The sequence below is a fragment of the Panthera onca genome, chromosome A2 (genome assembly GCF_046562875.1).
Source record: "Panthera onca isolate mPanOnc1 chromosome A2, mPanOnc1 haplotype 2, whole genome shotgun sequence".
Lineage (NCBI taxonomy): Eukaryota > Metazoa > Chordata > Mammalia > Carnivora > Felidae > Panthera > Panthera onca.
In genome coordinates this window covers 166,169,042-166,187,700 of record NC_138340.1, presented here as the reverse complement: position 1 = coordinate 166,187,700, position 18,659 = coordinate 166,169,042, and the positions used below count along the sequence as shown (strand labels likewise).

General features: G+C 50.5%; 1 protein-coding gene across 4 annotated transcripts in view; it reads left to right on the top strand.

Moving 5' to 3' along the window:
• PAXIP1 (PAX interacting protein 1) overlaps positions 1-18,659 on the top strand; it is a 51,489-nt gene that overhangs the window by 7,010 nt on the left and 25,820 nt on the right. For 3 of the 4 annotated variants that reach the window (XM_081795108.1, XM_081795109.1, XM_081795110.1), the window contains exons 3-6: positions 1,611-1,654; positions 3,999-4,062; positions 10,682-10,795; positions 16,019-16,657. In XM_081795108.1, the coding sequence (XP_081651234.1) occupies positions 1,611-1,654; positions 3,999-4,062; positions 10,682-10,795; positions 16,019-16,657 (861 nt within the window). The remainder of the gene's footprint in view (positions 1-1,610; positions 1,655-3,998; positions 4,063-10,681; positions 10,796-16,018; positions 16,658-18,659) is intronic. The other variant, XM_081795111.1, reaches the window with a different exon arrangement.

Below are 18,659 nucleotides of genomic sequence, written 5' to 3'. Positions count from 1 at the left end.
ACCGGCCCAGGTCCTGTCACAGCGCATCGCCCCGGGCTCTGGGAACCCTCCACGCCATGCCAAGGGATGACTAGAAATGCTGCTTACTCGAAAGCCGCCCTGGTGCGCAGCCGTGCAAAGCAGGGCTCCGCGGGGTTCTGGGTGCTACCGTGGACCGTGTAGCTTGGCTCACGTGACGACGCTCACTATAGAAGAGTCCAAGCCAGTGTTGGCTACCGGCGCTGGCCAGCTCCCTTAAACTGAACTGGAGTTTCCCCGGGATTATCAGAGAATGTGAAGGCCCACTGGGTGAAGTGCTGGGCAGAAGCATAAGTGCTTGCTTTCAGCCTGGTGCACTTTGTCCAATAAGAAGTTACTTAAAATGCGTGGTGAAATTATCACATCATCATGAAATAATTATTCCAAGCGGAGCCAATCTTTATTTTATAAAACGGTCAGTATTCCTACACCCTGTTCACAGAAGACACACTTTTATAAACTTAGGCTGAAAAATTGTTGATGTTACCTGAAAAACGACAGGGGTATTTTGTTTTCTGAAGTTCTTTTTTTTTTTTTTTTTAAATGTTTATTAACTTAGAAAGAGAGAGAGACAGCACACGAGCAGGGGAGGGGCAGAGAGAGAGGGAGACACAGAACTTGAAGAGGGCTCCAGGCTCTGACCTGTCGGCACAGAGCCAGACATGGGGCTCGAACCCACGAGCAGTGAGATCATGACCTGAGCCGAAGTCGGATGCTTCCCTGACCGAGACTCCCAGGTGTCCCTCTAAAGTTCTTAGTATATGCCAAAACTAGTTTGGAGATCATTAGGTTGGAACATAGGTTGCATGAGAGCAAAGACCGCATACCTGTTCTTTGTTATTATATCCCCAGTGCCTTGTACCATCTCTGGGACAAAGTAGATTCTCAATAAGTACTTGATGAATAAATTAATGCACGAATAATAAGTCTGTGTGTATGTTTCAGCTGGTTGAAATTTCCGAAAGTTTCAGCTGGCTAAATGGGGCATTATGTAGGTGAATGTAATGTTAAAAATGTGGAAATACAAATTTTCAAAAATACAAGTTACCCAAAAAGGTAGTAATTAAACTAAGATTTTATAATTAATCTGAATTTTGGAATTCATAAAAAATTACCAGACAGAAATACTTCTCACGATTTGCCAGCATTTATATCTACTGGAGATTACTAAAAACACTCATGAACTTAGACTTGGTTGGGTTCGGGATTGAAGAGGGAAACCAGGGAGGGCCCAGTGTGCTTGGGATGGGGAGGGGGTAGGCCTGGCTGTCAGACCCCAGCCCTTCGGGTCTGAGGACAGTTCCCAGCTAACCTCAACGCTTAAGCATTAATAGTGTGTGTGCCTAGAATTTACATTTATAGGCATAATAGTTTTTAAAATACGTGGTGGTGCTTTGTTCTGTAATTGAGCTTTTTCGCTTGGGCAATAATAACTAATCTTTGATATTTTTACCACTTGAATACTCATAATCTGGGTGCTTTGTGATCAGTTATAACAAAGCCTTTAATTTCTAGGAGCAGGGCTGGTGAAATGTCATTTTGATTGTAAATTGAAAGCATTTTTTGATTTGAGTTCATATTTTCTTTTTCAGCCGTCTTGGGTGATATTGTCCGTTCAGTGTGGAGCTCTTCTGCCGTATCCTTTTTGGGGAAGGGGCGAGGGAAAGGACAACTCTGGGTTTAAGACTGAAATGGTAACTAAGTGGATTCGTTAGTTTGGGCGTGTGTGTGTGTGTGTGTGTGTGTGTGTGTGTGTGTGTCCTCTGTTCCTTGTGTTTTCCATTCTGATTCGGATTTTCTGTACCTGATCCTTGTCTCACCCCCACCTCCACCCCCACCCCCGGAGGGAGGGCCGCCCGCTGCGGGGACCGGGCTCCAGTTCCAGGACAGGGCTTTCTGATCTCGGGCAGGCCTCCTCTCTAGACCTCAGCTTCTCGTCTCCGGAACAGTTTTTGTGATGTCTAGTTAGGTGGACTATTTCCAAACTCGTAAGTCTGCGTGGGCCAAATCATGAGTTACTTGAAGAACGGATAGGGGAAGAGAACATCAGAACGTTTCTAGTTTCGTTGATATGCGCTGTCATTCTTTTTGATTACGTCGGGTAGAAGGTTTCTTTAACACACGTGCTGGCATCTGCTATGGGCCGGGCACCAAAAACTAAAGGGGTCGACAAGGTGTCCTTGCTGCCCTCAGGGAGCTCCCTCCCACGCATGGTCCCCTGCTTCTGCATTTCCTGAGTGTGGCTTTAGAGCACGGTCCTCCCCGCCTTGGGTGAGATGTCGGGCTGCCCTCTCGTGTTCTGAGCCTCGTGGCTTCTGTTTCACCCTGGCCGTGTGCAGCTTCCCTGGAGGGTCACTCCACGCGTAACCTAATCGTGGAGGTGCTCCTTTTCAGGGTACCTGGTACCCTGATGCTAAAATTGCAGATGATGATGTCTTTCATCCAGTTTTGTTTTGCAGCTCGGCCAGGTGGGCCCTGGGAATGCATTTTTACTTTATTGAACTGATGTAGACGGAGGGAGTCTTTGTGTATTAAATCCAGGTGGCCTCAAATCAACACAACATCCCTCTATAAGCAGTTCTTGGAGCATGTGCAGAACTCTAGCAACTCCAACTCAAAACTTCTAAGGCTTTTCATCCATAATCTGAAGAGTTAAAGGAAATCAGTTCGTGTTTTGTTTTAGTTTTCATCCCATTTTGCTGTTTTGGGAGTCTTTGTTTTCTAAGTACAGGTGAAAAAAAAAAGACTGGGAGACAGAGGGATAATTTTGAAGATGAGAGGTTAATTCTTCCTGTTGTGGATCATTTATTCTCTGCACCAGATTCCTTAAGAAGCTGTCCTCCCCTTGAGTTCTTATCTGCCTGTCCAAGCGCAGCTCGAAGGGACATAAAAGGATCCCCAAGACTCTTGGACGGCACAATCTAGATTTGCCTTTGTTCATGTTTCCCCAAGGCTTTGGAAGGAGAAAATGCTTGAGCTGCAGGTAGGAGCATGGAAACCGATCTTGGATAATGGGGCGGAAGGCATGACGTTGGGGTCTGCAGAGGTTAGTCAGACAGGCAGGCTCCTGTCAATTATGAGATCTCTCAGCAGGGCTGGTGGGAGACTTCCAGATTACAATAGAATTTTCAGTTTGATCTGTTTTTCTTCACTCACTTGCCTCAGTAGCTAGACTTTATTCCTGTTGGGAAAACAGGGCAATACTTTAGTAACCCATGTTGAATTGTGGACACTCCAGATTCTTCAAAAAAAGTCCTCGTGTTGGCTTTGAATAGGCTGTATGTTACTGGCGCCCTGAGGTCATGTCTCCTTGGGTAGAGCCGTATGCCCAATGTCTGGCACACAGCTCTTTTGCATGAATTTTAAAAATCTGAGCATTAGAGCCGGGAGAGTTGGGAATTATGTATATTCTAACTCTTGTTTTAGTAAAGGAAAACCGAAGCTTAGAGTTGGTCTTGCCCAGCTTCGTAAAGTTAGCAGCGGTAGCAAGACTGGAACCCAAGTTCTTTTATGGAAGATTCTCTCTGTCGTAGCCCAGAAGTTCCGTTAACGTTTCCTTCTAAAATAAACTCTAGACTTTGGGATGTGCTGTTAAAGTAATTGCTGTGCCGTGTGTGTAGATAGATATGTGTGTGTGTGTGTGTGTTTACGTGTGTGTGTGTGTGTTTACGTGTGTGTGGAGTGAGCCAGCCCTCGGAGGTCAGATGTTTTCCCCTGTGAGTGTACTGGGCCCGTTTTCTTGATGTTGGCGGAGGTGCTGAGTTAGAAAGCGCTTCACGGAACCTCCCGTTGTCTCTGCTGTCCGCTGCTCCTTCTCGAGGCTCCTCTGCTGTTTGGCCAATCCGAGTCTCTTTGCTCCGTGGACTGAGTGGGAGGGCGGGGGTGGGGTGGATCACGTCCCAGTGGGCAAATAGCACATCTTCGTGGAATGCAGGTTGCACTAATCTCATTTCAGTGGAATCTTAATAACTATAAAACAGAGTGAATGGTTTTTCTCCAGAGTCGTGTCAGATCTTTTTTGGAATCACTGCCTGCCTCTCCCAGGTAAGCATGGTTACAGTCTGTCTTGTGTTGTTTACACATAGCAGTTCTGAGTTTTTACACTTTCGGATTTATGACCTGTTTGTAAACCAGGTTTAAAGAAGCTCTCTACTAAGCTGCATGTTCAGTGTGACCTTATGATACGTTTATAATTATTTAACCGTTCCTGCTTAGACTTAAGATTTAAAGTTTTAATGGGCGAAACGGTCTTTCTAACGTAAAGAATTACAAAGGTGTAAGATTTGAATGTGAAAAAATAGTAAAAATGAAATTATTTAAGATGGCAAAAATTCACTCCTAAAGGCAAAGAAAAATAAAACCTCAGTAGATAAGGCAAAAAAATGAGTTTACAACTTTTTGTAAAGAGGAATCGCAAATAGCGGGACATAACATCTGACACACTTTGCCATCAGGACACGAACATTTATTAGCACGGGCATGAGAACTTCAGTTCTCGCGCTTGACCCTGCGCGCCTGGCCGCGTGCACAGGCCTGACTCCGCGTGTGTGCCGTGCCGGTGCACCTGCAGACGCGCTCCCCTCCTCCCCTCGCTGCTGGCGGGGATGCAGTTCAGCGCGGCTGCTTTCTACACAAGTTGGGTAGTGACGGGAGCCCTAAAATAACTCATTTTGTTTTCCCCTACGGTTCTCTTAGGTTTAGAAACATATCCCAAGTTGGCAGAAATAAGGGCAGGTTGATAGACAAAGGCGCTGAGCAGAGCATCGTGTAGAATATCTAGGGTAAAATGGGAAAAAAAATCAGGTCACCCTCTTGTTGGAAATGGCTCAGAAACCTGTTGTGTGCAGTTGCACGGCAGTGTAAGTACATAGCCAGTGTCGGTGGTGCTTTATGAAAACACGGAAAGAGGAGGTCAGTGCTTTGGGGGGGGGGGGTGGGTGGGGAGGAGGCCATGACGTAGGTATGTGCATGTTCCATCAGCCAAGGAAAATATACGAGAAATGTCTGAAGGGAGGGACCCAACATTAGCCATGGTAAATTCTAGGTAGTGAGGAAAGTGGATATTCAGTATTTTTAAATTGTGTTCTGTGCCCTCCGCCCCCAGCTAAAAACCCTCAAACTATAAAAAAAAACCATTGTAACAAGTCCAGCTGGTGTTGTTTGAACTCATTTTGAAATTGCGTAGAATAATCTGTTCAGCACGAGCACAGGAAGAGGTGTGGTTGACCGTGACCTCACCCCATGCCCTCGAGGACCCATCGCAATGACTTGGGTGAGGAGCAGGGTGGCGCCCATCCCTGTGGAAGCCTCAAGGAGGGGCCTTCGAAGGCCTGGGTGACCCGGGAGGGCGTCGCTCACAGCCATGCGCCTCTGTGGTCGGGAGTCACCCAGCCAGGCTGGCCAGGCTCCCCCTTCGTTCTGGCGGTCTCCCCGCCACAGTTTGACCCCTTCCCTGTCCGCACAGTAGGCAAGCTCAGTTAGGGTCACTTTTTTGTGTTTGCATCTAGTTAATTCCTGAAGTCCTTTAAAGTTACGAAATTCTCTCTTTTTGTCTTTGCTGCCTTCATTTAATAGGGATCCTTATTAACTACGGGTTTAGCATCAGAGAAGACTTTTAGTCTTAGAAAACACCAGTGGTTACATTTCCCAAAGGTTGAAAAGTGGTTACATTTCACGAAGGTAACAGATTATCAGACCTACAACACTAAGGTTAAGGCACACACAACACCTGCTGTATGATGGGCTAGATCAGGTGGCCTGGTGTCGGTGCGTGAGATCACAAGAGCAGTCACCCATGTGGACGACCTAGTCAGGAAGCCTGGGGGAGGGGAGATGTCAGACCTGAGGGGCCCCAAGGAATGGGCAGAATTAGAGCAAAAGTGGGATAGGGGAGTGCGTTCCTGGCAGAGCAACATGGAGGGACGGACGAGGGCGCCAAGGCGGGCTGCTGACGGAAGGTGTGCGCTCGGGGTGCAGAGGAAAGAGAGCGTTTGGGAGGGTGGGGGCGGAGAGCACGGGAACGGACCCACATGTTGGAGTTTGAGCTTCCGGGAGTGGCCAGTAGGATGCTCCTTCCTTCTTTCTTAAGTATTTAATTTAGGATTACAGATATTTACATGAGAACATTTGAAGAACACAGACAAGCAGAGGAAAATCCTTGCAGTTTGGCAGGTACAGCTGGTCTGGGGGCTGTAGCAGGACACGGGGCCGGGGTGGGGATGGGAATTTGGGCCAGAGGGAGGGCGTGATCTTGGACTTGAGGCAGAGGTTTGGATTCGGGACGGCGCTGTGGATACAAGGCCCGGACGGGAATCGGCAGGGCCTGGTGATGTGGCCACACTTGGGACGAAGGAGGAGAAGGCAGCGCCCCGGGGCGCCCGTGTGGCAGGTCCTGGAGCTGCCTCCGCAGTGAATTGTGGGTCCGAGCAGGCCAGGAGCCTGGGGGAAGTGCCAGCATCACTGCTGGAGAGGGGAAACGGGAGCCTGGTTCCTCAGGGAAGCTGGGGAAGCTGGTTTGAAGCACGTTGAGTTTGGGGTGTCGATTAGCTATCCAGATGTGGGGATGTGTGACGGGCAGAGAATTTGCTTCTTCCAGAGGAACGTAGAAGGTAGGTAGCCAGGGGCAGAGCCTTAGGTAGCATGCAGTAAAGGGGCTCTGCAGAGAAGAAATCTGAGCATAGAGATGCTATTGGAGGAGAGGGAATTGTTTTTAGAAACCAGGCATGAAATCAGACTCCGTTTTTATTGCTGGGAAGCAGCAGCACCCCAAGTAAAGGAGGGGAGCGCTGATTTGTAGCAGATGGTTGTGTATGGCTCCGGGTGTCCCCTCAGTCCTGCCTGTGACTCAGGAGAGGAGGAGAGGGCAGGGACACAGGACTGCTGATTGGTCTGGTGGCCATCGTGCAGGCCTAGTGGTCCATGCGGATCTCAGGCTCTGGGCTGAGAAGACAGCGGAGGGGCAGGGAGGGGGAGAATGGAGAGCCCACGGAAGAAGCCACAACTAGGTGGTAGGGAGCACGGGCAGAGGTGAACAAGGGTCCCTTGGTCATGTGGTCTGGGAAGCGGTCCAGCCCGTGGAGTTTTACCTAGGTGTGAAATACATTGCCGGGGGGCGGCTGGGTCTGTGGTGGGCAGGCAGCTGAATTTAGAAGGACCTTTGACAGTCTTTTTCTATCCTTTTAGCAAACTCATTAGGTAGTAAAACGCAGAACCTGGAGTTAGTTTGATCTTTATGGATCACTTACTACGCCGTCCGTCACTTAGGATGATGGATTGGAGTCCCCGGTGTGTGATGGGATCCCATCGTAAGAAGCTCTGCTTTTGAGTGCAGGAAGCTCGATCAAATAACGATGATAGCAGCTCACCTGCTGACACCCCGGTTAAGAAGAGCGCACTGCGGACACTGATGTTTTCTGGTTGCGAAAAAATGTTAATTCAGCTTAAGATGCGTTAACAGACCACGTGCACAGCGTGTAGCTAAGGGACTTTGGTTTAACAAATACCAGATGAGTACTTTTGTGACGGGAGCGATGCCGATGGGGGGTGTAAAATAAACTAAGATAGGATGTCTCCCCTCAGCGAACGTACCGTCCACAAGGGAGGACGCGCTTGTGAACCAGCCGCGTGTCGTAGCACACACAAGCGTGTAAAAGTGGGTGCGAGGTGTGGAAACTGTACCCGGAGGGAGCCGTCTCGACGGTGGATCCGCACCACGCAGAGACTCTTCGGGCGTCCACACCGTTTGCTGAACTTTGGCACACCTGCCCGCACACGCGCCCACCGGGCAGGACCCCGCCTTTGCGAAAGGACCGTTTGCTCGGTGGCTCTCGGTGACCTTCTGTCTTTTCCCCGTCAGGGTGTTGATACAGGCTGGAGCTCTTTGTTGGAGTCTTCCAGAACTCTCCCAGGGAGAGGTAGGGAGGGCAGCTTGTGCCCGCAGACGTTGAGAAGCACACACACCGTCTGCCTTCTCCTGAGCCGGTATTGACGCAGGCTGGGCCTCCGTTGTGATGTGCTGGGTAGGTTTCGGGGGACAGGCCAAGAGTGCGACGGAGAGCCTGGCCAGGGTTGTGGTTTCAGCCTTGAAGGCTGAAGATAAAAGCCCTTTCGTTCTGTATCTCAATCAACAGGTGTTTCTTGACTGCCTGCCCATGTGCCTTGCGCTGTACTAGGTCCTGTGAGAGAGGGCAGCGAGGTTGAGGGGGCGAGTCCCAGCGAGACCTCCATCTTCAACCGTGCCTTCAGATTGTAGTTCTTTTCGGGAGGGGACAAGGACAGATTTGGGGGCTAGAACCGAGGAGTGTCCTACTTGTACCGAGAAGGGAAGGTGCTCCCGACTGGGGTGAAGGAGGCATTTATTCGGGGGGGGGGGGGCCGTGGACGAGGTGACCGTCCTCTGCTCCACGTCCTTAGAGGACAGGATAGTGGGGAGGGTGAGCATGTGGTTTCGGAGCGTGGCCAGCACGTGGGTGTGTGTGCAGCCTGCCGTGGGGTCCAGGGCCAGTGGTAGCTGAGTGGGCGTTGAGGCTGGGCAGGACACGGAGCCAGAGCCTCGCGTGTCGGAGGAGTGTCCCTGAGACGCGGCGGTGCTATGGGACGCACGTGTGGGGGCCGCACCTGACTCACCACTCAAGCATTTGGGTTTTTGGTCTTAGGGTATTGAGATCATGTCCGAGCTTCGTTGGCCGAGGTGACAAGATCTGTAGTTTACAAAGGTTGCTTTAAAAAAAAAACAAAAAAACAAAAACAAAAACAACCTTTTCCCCAGTTACAAAATTAATACTTTCGAAAATCTGGAAAATACAGAAAAGTAGAAAAATGACAACAAAAATGTCCCCATAATTCCATCCCCGCTAGGGCACTATTGTTAACATTTTGGCGTGGAAAGAGCATTCTTAGTTGGTGTGCAAAGAGGTTCATTACACACGTGAGCTGCTGTGGCCGTTTGAAGTCGCTTGGCCCAGACGTGCACTGATGCAGGATCTGGTTCGTGGAAGGTCTCCGGGTGGCCCGGAGCTCGTTTTTGGAGACCCTGTGTCAGCTCCAGGTCTCCCTCCCTCCCACCTGATGTTCGTTCCCCAGCAATAGGCTTGTCCCCGTTGAGACCCGGGCCTGTGGCGCCGGCCCGGGGCCTGGCTCGCCGCGGTCGGCACAGCCCGGGCTGCACGTGCTTCCCTCTAGGCACATCTTCCCGAGGAAGGCACCGAGAGGGGCTGGTCTTTGAACTTCGGTTCTAATAGGGATGTAGTGCTGTCTTGGAGCAGTCTGTATTATCACGTGAGTCAGTCTCACCTCTCCAAATGCTGCAGGAGAGCCACGTTTTTGCGAAAGCCTCTAGTAAAAAAATAACGGTTTTCTGGTCCAGTCTTCGGAAATGTGACAGTGGCTAACTACGTTAAAGAGATACAAAGTAGTGATTTTCCAAGGTGATTTTAGGAGACTAGCGTGTTCTTGTTAGTATCCACAGAGTAGTGAGTGTGCAGTGCAGAATAAGTTCTGGAAACATTTGTAAAATGGACGGAAGTAGATGTAAGACAGTGGAGTTCTGGCAAGCTGAATAATGGCGGTTTTTAAAAACATGCTGTTTGTAACACAGAACTAACTTGAGGACTAACGGAATTCTTAACCATAACTCTCAATTTATAATAAATTATTAAGGAAAAAAATTGACCCGGTTAAATGACTACGTCAGAATTAATTTACACACCTTTATTTTTCTTCCTTCTTTTGTCTTTCAGACTCTAAAATTTTCTTTTTTAGAAATTATTTTGGGGAGTAATTGCCCTTAGAGAAGTTACAGAACAGCAGGAAGATGTAGGCAGGCCTGGGGTTAGACACACCTGTGTTTTAAAAGCGTTTTAAAAGCCAGCTGTTCTGATGATCAGGTATAATTTTGGCAGGTTTGTTTCCTGATTTTGGGGGGGGGGGGGCTTCATGATTGCCACTTTGCATGGCGGTCACAGGGGTTAGGAATGCGTGCGAAGCATTTGGCACAGTTCCTGGCACATAGGAGGCAGGCAGTAAATGGGGAGCTGTTTTTGTTGTTCCAGTGAAAGCCTCTTTTCCAACACGAGCCACTCTGCCTGGAGTTGACTTCATCAGTTACGCAAGCATAAGAATGATCCCTTTCACGCTTGCCTTATTTCCTTTGGTGTGTTAGATAATACTTAGGATTTTCGCTGAGCTCCAAGTAACTCTTGTCGTCTCTTGAATTCCTCCATTTCTTAATCAGTATTTAGCCCTCAATGGTGAAGGGGCTCCTTAGTGACTTGGGTGCTGCTGTTGCCCGCAGACGTTTTCGAGCCTCTGGTTGTCAGACGCGGTGACGCACTCCCTCCTTCTGCTTGCTTCCCCGTCACTTGAGTTGCAAGAATCCTCCATTCGTTTTTTTGGAGCGTGGATATGTGTTTTCCATTCATTTGGCGACAAGGTGAAAAAAATCACGTGTACGAAGCAGTCACGATAGGCATTGAAAGTTTGTCATGACAGGCAGGTACCCGAGTGCTCACATGTTCCCCCATGAGTCCCCCCACTTGAGTTCCTTTGACGAGGGAGGCCAGTAGGTGCAGCAGAACTGCTAAGATGCCACCTTGTACTTTGACGATGAGCGCGCTTGCACGGACTGAAATGTGTGACGGAAGCCCGGTGTCCCTTCCTTTCCCAGGTGTCGTCTGAAGACAGGAGCGCCCTGTGGGCTTTGCTCACTTTCTATGGGGGGAACTGCCAGCTGCACCTCAACAAGAAATGCACGCATCTGGTGGTCCCCGAACCAAAGGGGGTAAGCATTTCACGTACGTTTTCCTCTTCGCGCATCCCTTCAGTACTTGCGGTGCCGAGTGATGGTTGTGAGCTTCTCTTGGATTAATTGCCGGATTCCATGTACAAAAGCCGATTCAGTTCATTTACCTGACTTGGACCTGGCTTCATTCCGCAGACGATGCGAGATGATTATCGTTTCTCCTCTGAGCCAGATGTGACCTCTAAATGCGAAGAAATTTGGGTTTATTTTGTGGAGAAAATGGGAAAGTTTTTTGAGTCTCTAGAGTTTCCTCTCAAATTCAGTAAAAGTTTACTTCATTTTTATTTGTGCAAGTATGTATTTTTAGCCTTCTTCACAATTTTTAAAAAGGCACTGTGCTGAGTAAAGCTTTGTAAACACGTGTTTGGCGAAGTTTCCAATGCCATTTCCTTTTTCATGATCTGGAATAGATACAAGTACGTTTATCTCGATAATCGTGGGGTTCTTGTCTCTAAGCGCTGGTGGGGCCACAGAGTTTTGGTTTCCCAAGTGGGGCCCCCCGGTCAGCAGCACCCGCCTCCCCTGTGGATCTGTGAGAAGCGCGGGCTGCGGCCCGCTCCGCACCTCGTGAACCAGGACCCGGTGAGGGCAGGTGCAGAGCCCGGTAACCTGGGTGAGGCCCTCCCGGTGGTGCTGATGCGCACGAGAGTTTGAGGACCATCGCGTTCTGGAAACCAGACTTTGCTCCTCCCAGGAACGATGGTTTAGGACTCTGAGAGTCAAGAGGAGTGTGTTTGTGGCAAGTTAACTTTCCACGTGCCGGTATCCTGCTTTTTCTTAAGTGCTTCTGAATCTGTGCTGCCATCCCGTTCTTCCCACGGGTACCCTGGCTGGGGGTGGGGGGGGGGGGCAGGGGTGGCGTGTCAGGTTCCTCTTTCACAGAGGCTTTGACATTGAGCAGAGGCGATCTGGAAACGTGTGCCGTGGCCACGCTGGTTTCCTGACAAGAGCCATGTGGAGCCAGTGGGTGTGGTTGTAACTTAGCCACGCGGTCCGAGAAGAAGCATTTCTGTGAAAATGGGAGATGTGACTCTTAAGTCTCTCGAAGTAAAAAGTCACGTTTTGTATAACACTCTAAGAAATACAGTATGTTTTGGTGAAACAGTATAACGGTTCTTTTCATATTAATGTTTTATAATTTATGGCTAAGAGCAAATCATTTGATTGTAGGTGGCTAGCTTGAAGGGAAACAAAGTATAGCTTTTGTAAAGATGAGCAAATACTTCTGAAGAGTCATTGTCATTGAAGAGGCAATGCGTGAATGTCAGACTCAAAAATAAACGGCATCTCTTCAAATCCTTTTTTTTTTTTTTTTTTTTGCATTTTTATGAACAAAGAACATGTTTAAACGGCAGAGCGAAACCACCTTTCATATTCCTGGATTTTTAAAATGTTCAGTCAAGTGGAGAAGAAAGGGATTTAAGAACAGAATCGGCGGAACAACGGGAGCGTGCTTGTTGCTGGGAAGGGCTGGTCTCTGGCAGCTGCAGACCTCGCGGGCGACCGTGCCTGCTGTGGCCGGAGGACCCGCCGGTCCCCCGCCACTGGCCACGACCCGGACCCCGTGGGCCGCACTGTTGGCTCCCGAGTCTGTGCATTTAGATTTTTTTTTTTTAATGTTCGTTTATTTTTGAGAAAGAGAGAGAGTGTGAGTGGGGGAGAGACAGAGAGAGAGGGAGACAGAATCCGAAACAGGCTCCAGGCTCTGAGTGGTCAGCACAGACCCTGACGTGGGGCTCGAACTCAGGAACCGTGAGATCATGACCTGAGCCGAAGTCGGACGCTCAACCGAGTGAGCCACCCAGGCACCCCTGAGTCCGTGCATTTAGTAACTTGTACGTGTGAGGGTTCGAGAATTGGAATGACTTAGCTGGGACGCCAGCTCAGGCAAAGGATCTGACATTGCTTTGTTCTTAGGTCACCTTTGTTCAAGCAGTAACTGAGTGTCTTTCAGTGACAGGAACTCCCTGTTGGGGAGAAGGGAGAGGACACGTGAGTGGCAGTGTTGTGCGTAAATTGCCTGGGACACAGTCAGGTCCCTCCTGAAATGAGTGCCGGCCCGGTGTGCAGACGACGACTCCGGCCGACCACGGCGGCTCCCAGCGCGAAGCGTGGAGTTTCTCCGTGGTGTCCGAAATGCTCAGCGACTGCACCGCGTGGCACCAGTGTTACTTCTGCTCTCTTTGTTAACGATTAAAAAAAAAATGTCACGCTTTATTACTTTCAGCAAACCGTCTTCCTACCTTGGAAAATAACGTAGAAATCTCAGATTTGTTACCTGGTCGTATTTGTGTAGCTTCTAAATACTTGGGTGTGTGTCCAGACTTGTTTTCCTGGGACAGCCCTGGGGCTCGTCTGGGACAGGCGGTCAGGAAGTCGCAAGTCTCTAGTCTGCTACAGAGGGTTCTCATCTGTATCGACGTGGGAGGGTTGGTTTCGCATTTCATGGTTAAGTATTTCGGGATGATTTGGGGGATAAAGAAGAGGGTTTTTTAATTCTTTGAAGTTTTTATTTCAGTTCCGTGATTTAGTGAGCAGACGGTGGTGTGTTAGTCTCAGGCGTGCACCGTAGTGATCGGGCACTTCTGCACAGCACCCGGGCTCAGCTTAGTTTCCGTGGTTAGTGCACCATGTGGTGTGACTGAGTTCAGCGTTCCGTATTCCCACGTGCTTCTCGACACGTAGGTTTCAAAACGTTTCCATCTTAATAAAACGCATGACTTAAATCATGCTTTACACACAGCGTGGCTTCAAGGAGTTCAAGCACACGGCCAGGAATAAAATAGGGTATTATCAGGCGTGTGGGTCAGTTGATAGAGCCGTTCGTAGTTGGTGGCACAGCCTTTTAGGAGGGGGTGTAGTTAGAGGTCAGGAGCCTAAAAGTGCTTTCCATACTCTGATACCAGAACCCAGGAGTTCATCTCAGACCCCACGATTCAGGATATGTGTGTCGAGAATTAGCTTCAGTTTTTCACGGTAACAAAACCCCAGACGTCAGAGGCTACGAGAATGAACCATGCGAGAAATAACTAAGCGGTGATCCGGGGGACAGGGGATTGCCTGAAATCACTGTGCAACAGAATGGCGTGCTGGGGTTAAAACGAGTTAAGCCTGGGTGTGAGGGGGCCCCACAGCTGAGTGGGGGTCACGGTGGCGGGGGTCGTCAGAGATGCAGCGTCACAGAGGAGACAGGTGAAGCGGGATGGCAGACGGTTGCCAGTTACCGGAGCTGGGTGACGGGTGCAGGGGATTTATTACACGGGCGTCTCCGCTTTTGGAGTTTGTCGGAAAGTGTACCCCAGAAAGTTAGGAGCAGAAGGGCCGGCCTAGAAGCACACGTTGACGTGGGAGGTCGTTCGCGATGTATGAAGCGAAAAGCATCCTAGAGTGTTTGTGCCCCGGGACACCGTGGTGCCCCCTCCACCTTTTAAACACACGTACATCTGTATTTATAACAAAGATGGTCGGAGCCGTGCCCTCAGATGGGGACGGTGGAAGGGTCTCGCAGTATGGCGGTGATTACATCCGCTTCTCTTCTGGCCTCACGTGTCATTCACGCGTGTCCTCCCGTGACTGCGTTTTCAGAAGGTTCGAAGTAGAGCGTCCTCAGGAGCAACAGCGTGAACTCCCTGAGGCTCGTGGGGGGTCTCACTCTTTCCCGGGAGGTGGGTCCCGGCTTCCTCTGCCGTTGTGGCCAGCGCCGGCCTGAGGGCGGTCGTCTGCGTGGTCACCCTTGCCCTGACCGTGAACAGCGAGTGCCACCTTCGGTCTCCTTGCCGGGAAACGCATTTTAATGTGGGGGCTCCAGCATGTTTGCCAGAGACCTGCTGTTACCCTAGGCTTTAGAAGCGGGGGGCTGGGGGGGGGGGAGATTCTGTTAGTTAAGCGAACCATAGTTACAAACTCGCTTATTTATTCTTTTTAGTTTATTTACTTATTTTGAGAGCGGGAGTGGGGAAGGAGGGAGAGAGAGAGAGAGAGAGAGAGAGAGAGAGAGAGAACATCCCAAGCCAACTCCACACTGTCGGCACCGAGCCCAATGAGGGGCTCGAACTCAGGAACCGTGAATGAGATCAGGAGTCGGACGCTTAACTGACCGAGCCACCCAGGCGCCCCTCAGACTTGTTTATTTTAAAGCTCCTGTATCATGTGACTCTTTCATTGATGTCTTTTATCCTTTGCTATCTGTTCCATTCTACACCCTGACTTGCAAGGGGGCCCCTGCCTGTGAGCACACCTTTTCCATGCGCCCTACGTTTTTTGCTCAGTGCCCGTGCCTGCTGTCACGCCCCTGCCCGGCCTCACCTTGCAGCAGAGGCCTTCCCTGAGTCGTGCGGCTGACACTGGTGGGACCCTTCTGTACATGTGCCCGCCTCACCCAGCGGCGGCTGCACACTGTATTCCTGTTGGTGGTCACGTTCTCTCCAGAGCGAAGTCGTAAATCTCATTAGGTCAGAGATGTGCTGCACCCTCTGTGTCTCCCGTGGAGCGAGCTCGATTAACGCTAGGCGCCTCGTTGAGGAAGCCTCCCCACGGAAAGTCGGCCACCCTCCCTGACCGTGCCCGATGTCCTGAAGGAGCTCTGCCCCCATTACGGCTTTGTACAGATTGTCAGTAAGTAAAAACTAAGCGAGGTGGCGATTATTTATTTCGTTCGTAAGAGAATTTTCCGTGGGATTGCTAGCTGTGCTTTTTTCTAAAATACCACCTGTAGAGGTTAACTTTAAACAAAATCTTGGAAGGGGCGCCTGGGTGGCTCGGTTGGTTAAGCATCCGACTTCGGCTCAGGTCATGATCTCGCGGTTTGTGAGTTCAAGACCCACATTGGGCTCTGCGCTGACAGTTCAGAGCCCGGAGCTGCTTCGGATTCTGTGTCTCCGTCTCTCTCTGCCCCTCCCCCACTCACGCTCTGTCTTTCTCTGTCTCTCAAAAATAAGTGATCTTGAAAAAAAAATTTTTTAAATAAAATAAAATCTTGTGAGACCACTGTTGCAGGTGAGGCCGTCCCGAGTTCATAGACCGATGGTTCGTTTTGGCTCTAGTCGTGCGTCTGGAAGGAGCTTAAGCTTTTCCGTGTCTAAAACGGCAGTCACAGGTGCCGACCGTTGCCGCTGCATCCCTGTCCTGACGTTTTCAGTACACGGTTCTAGGAGATTTGGTAAAACTTACAGCTGTGTTTATGCGTTTGTTCTTTACTTGCAGGAGAAATACGAATGTGCTTTAAAGAGAGTCGGTATTAAAATTGTTACCCCCGACTGGGTCCTGGATTGCATATCCGAAAAAACCAAAAAGGATGAAGCATTTTACCATCCTCGGCTCATTATTTATGAAGAGGAAGAAGAGGAAGAAGAGGAGGAGGAGGAGGAGGTAGAAAATGAGGAGCAGGATTCCCCCAATGAGGGTAGCACCGACGAGAAATCGAGCCCTGCCAGTTCTCGAGAAGGATCCCCTTCAGGTGCCCAGCAGTTCTCACCCAAGTCAAACACCGAAAAACCCAAAGGGGAGTTGATGTTTGACGACTCTTCGGATTCATCGCCTGAGAAACAGGAGCGAAACTTAAACTGGACCCCAGCGGAAGTGCCACAGGTAGCCGCGGCCAAACGCAGACTGCCCCCGGGAAAGGAGCCGGGCCTGATTAACTTATGTGCCAGTGTGCCACCCGTTCCGGGCAGCGTCTTACCCCCCGACGTCCGGGGCAGCGTCATGGCTTCGGGACAGAACCTGCAGAGTTCTGAAAGATCAGAAATGATCGCTTCTTGGAGTCCGGCGGTGCGGACGCTGAGAAACATTACGAATAATGCTGATATTCAGCAGATCGGCCGGCCGCCAAATGTGGCACACGTAAGTCACTCTGTAACGAGCGGGAACTTAAGTAACGGATTTTAGGGCTGGATTTTACAGATGGTTTCGATACAGGTTAGTATTTCCCGCTTTTTCAGAACAGTTAACTCACAAGCGGTATTTATTTGTGTGAGAATTGTTCCACAGGGGTGTGTGTGTGTGTGCGCGTTGTCGAGCGTCTCTTCAACTCCAGCAGGTACCGGTGACGGGAGTGCTTGCCCCTCAAGGACGTTTCTGCTCTTAATTAGCCTAAAATCAGCAGTGACTTGAAGTTGACTGCGTGTTTGTATTTGCTTATAATGAACTTCATGGTGGATAAATGATGTAATATGAACTCTTCGTTTACAGAAGTCGTAATCTCAGTTGATAGGATCCCAATTGGAGTTTGTTGATGTGGAACGGACTTGGAAAGTTTCAGCAGATGTCCTTCAATTTAGGACCGAAAGAAAGTAGTCACGGTGGTATATTGGCCACTGTGTACATTTCTCTGGGTCGTGGAGACAAGGTGGCGAAGGAGAAAGACCAGTTTCCCGCCTTCATTTCAGGTGTGGAAGACAGACACATACAAACAGAAGGGCTCCTGTGGGTTCAGGGTCTGGGTGTTTTGAAGACAGTTCAGTGAGGGGTCCTATAATAGCCGACAGAGGAAGGAGGCCATTTAGAAGAGGTGGTTAGGGAGGGCCTCAAGAAAGAGGCGTGAATGACAGAGGCTGGGGAAGAACAGGGTGGGGGTGGAGGGTTCCCAGAGGAAGGAACAGCGACTGAAGCCCCAGAGGCAGGCGTGAATTCGCTGTGCCGGAAGGGAAGAAAGTCTGTGAGACTGAGGCTGTGGGGAGAGCTGGAGGCCTCTGCAGGGGTCTGTCCCCCAGGGCCTGGACCATTCTCCCTGAGGAACGTGGCCACCTTCTGAGCAAGCCACTGGGGCTCTGGGAAGGGTCTGTTTCTTGTAGATCGCAGTGTCACTGATGAGTCTACTGGTGGTGCTTCAAGTCTTTTGATTTGAGGTGCGTGTTAAAAATGTTCTCGTTTTTCTTTTCCTGTTCTCCCTTCCTGACTTAGCAGAGAGTTAGACAGTACATGGTTGAGACACCAGAATAAGGTGGAAGAAAAGAAAACACATTCTGTAGACATCTGAAGGAAGAAAATTAAGGTGGCACGAGGCAGAGGGTGTAGGGTGGAGGGGAAGAGAGATATAATTGGGTTTCAGGAGAATGGAAGATTCTGGAATAGGTGATACAGGGATCCTGGGAAGACAGTATTGTTGGATGTGGTCAGGACCCAGGGTAGGTTGGTGACCACACATTAGGAGCTGAGGAAGAGTGAGTGAGATGCAGTTCACCAAGAGGGGGCTGTGGAGGCTGAGGAGATGATGGACAGACGGAAGGACAGGCAGACATGGGGGGGGTGGGGGCCGAGGAGATGACAGACGGACCGAAGGACAGGCGGACGCGGGGGGTGGTGGTGGCTGAGCAGATGACGGAAGGACTGAAGGACAGGCGGATGTGGACGCGGGGGGGTGTTGGTGGCCGAGCAGATGACGGACGGACTGATGGACAAGAGGACGTGGGGGTGGTGGTGGCTGAGCAGATGACGGAAGGACAGGACAGGTGGATGCGGGGCCGGGGGGGTGGTGGTAGAGGCCGAGCAGATGACGGACGGACCGAAGGACAGGCGGATGCGGGGGTGGGGGTGGGGGTGTTGGTGGCCGAGCAGATGACAGACGGACGGAAGGACAGGCGGACGCGGGGGGTGTCGGTGGCCGAGCAGATGACGGACGGACCGAAGGACAGGCGGGGGTGGGGGTGTCGGTGGCCGAGCAGATGACGGACGGACCGAAGGACAGGCGGACGCGGGGGGTGTCGGTGGCCGAGCAGATGACGGACGGACCGAAGGACAGGCGGACGCGGGGGGTGTCGGTGGCCGAGCAGATGACGGACGGACCGAAGGACAGGCGGACGCGGGGGGTGTCGGTGGCTGAGCAGATGACGGACGGACCGAAGGA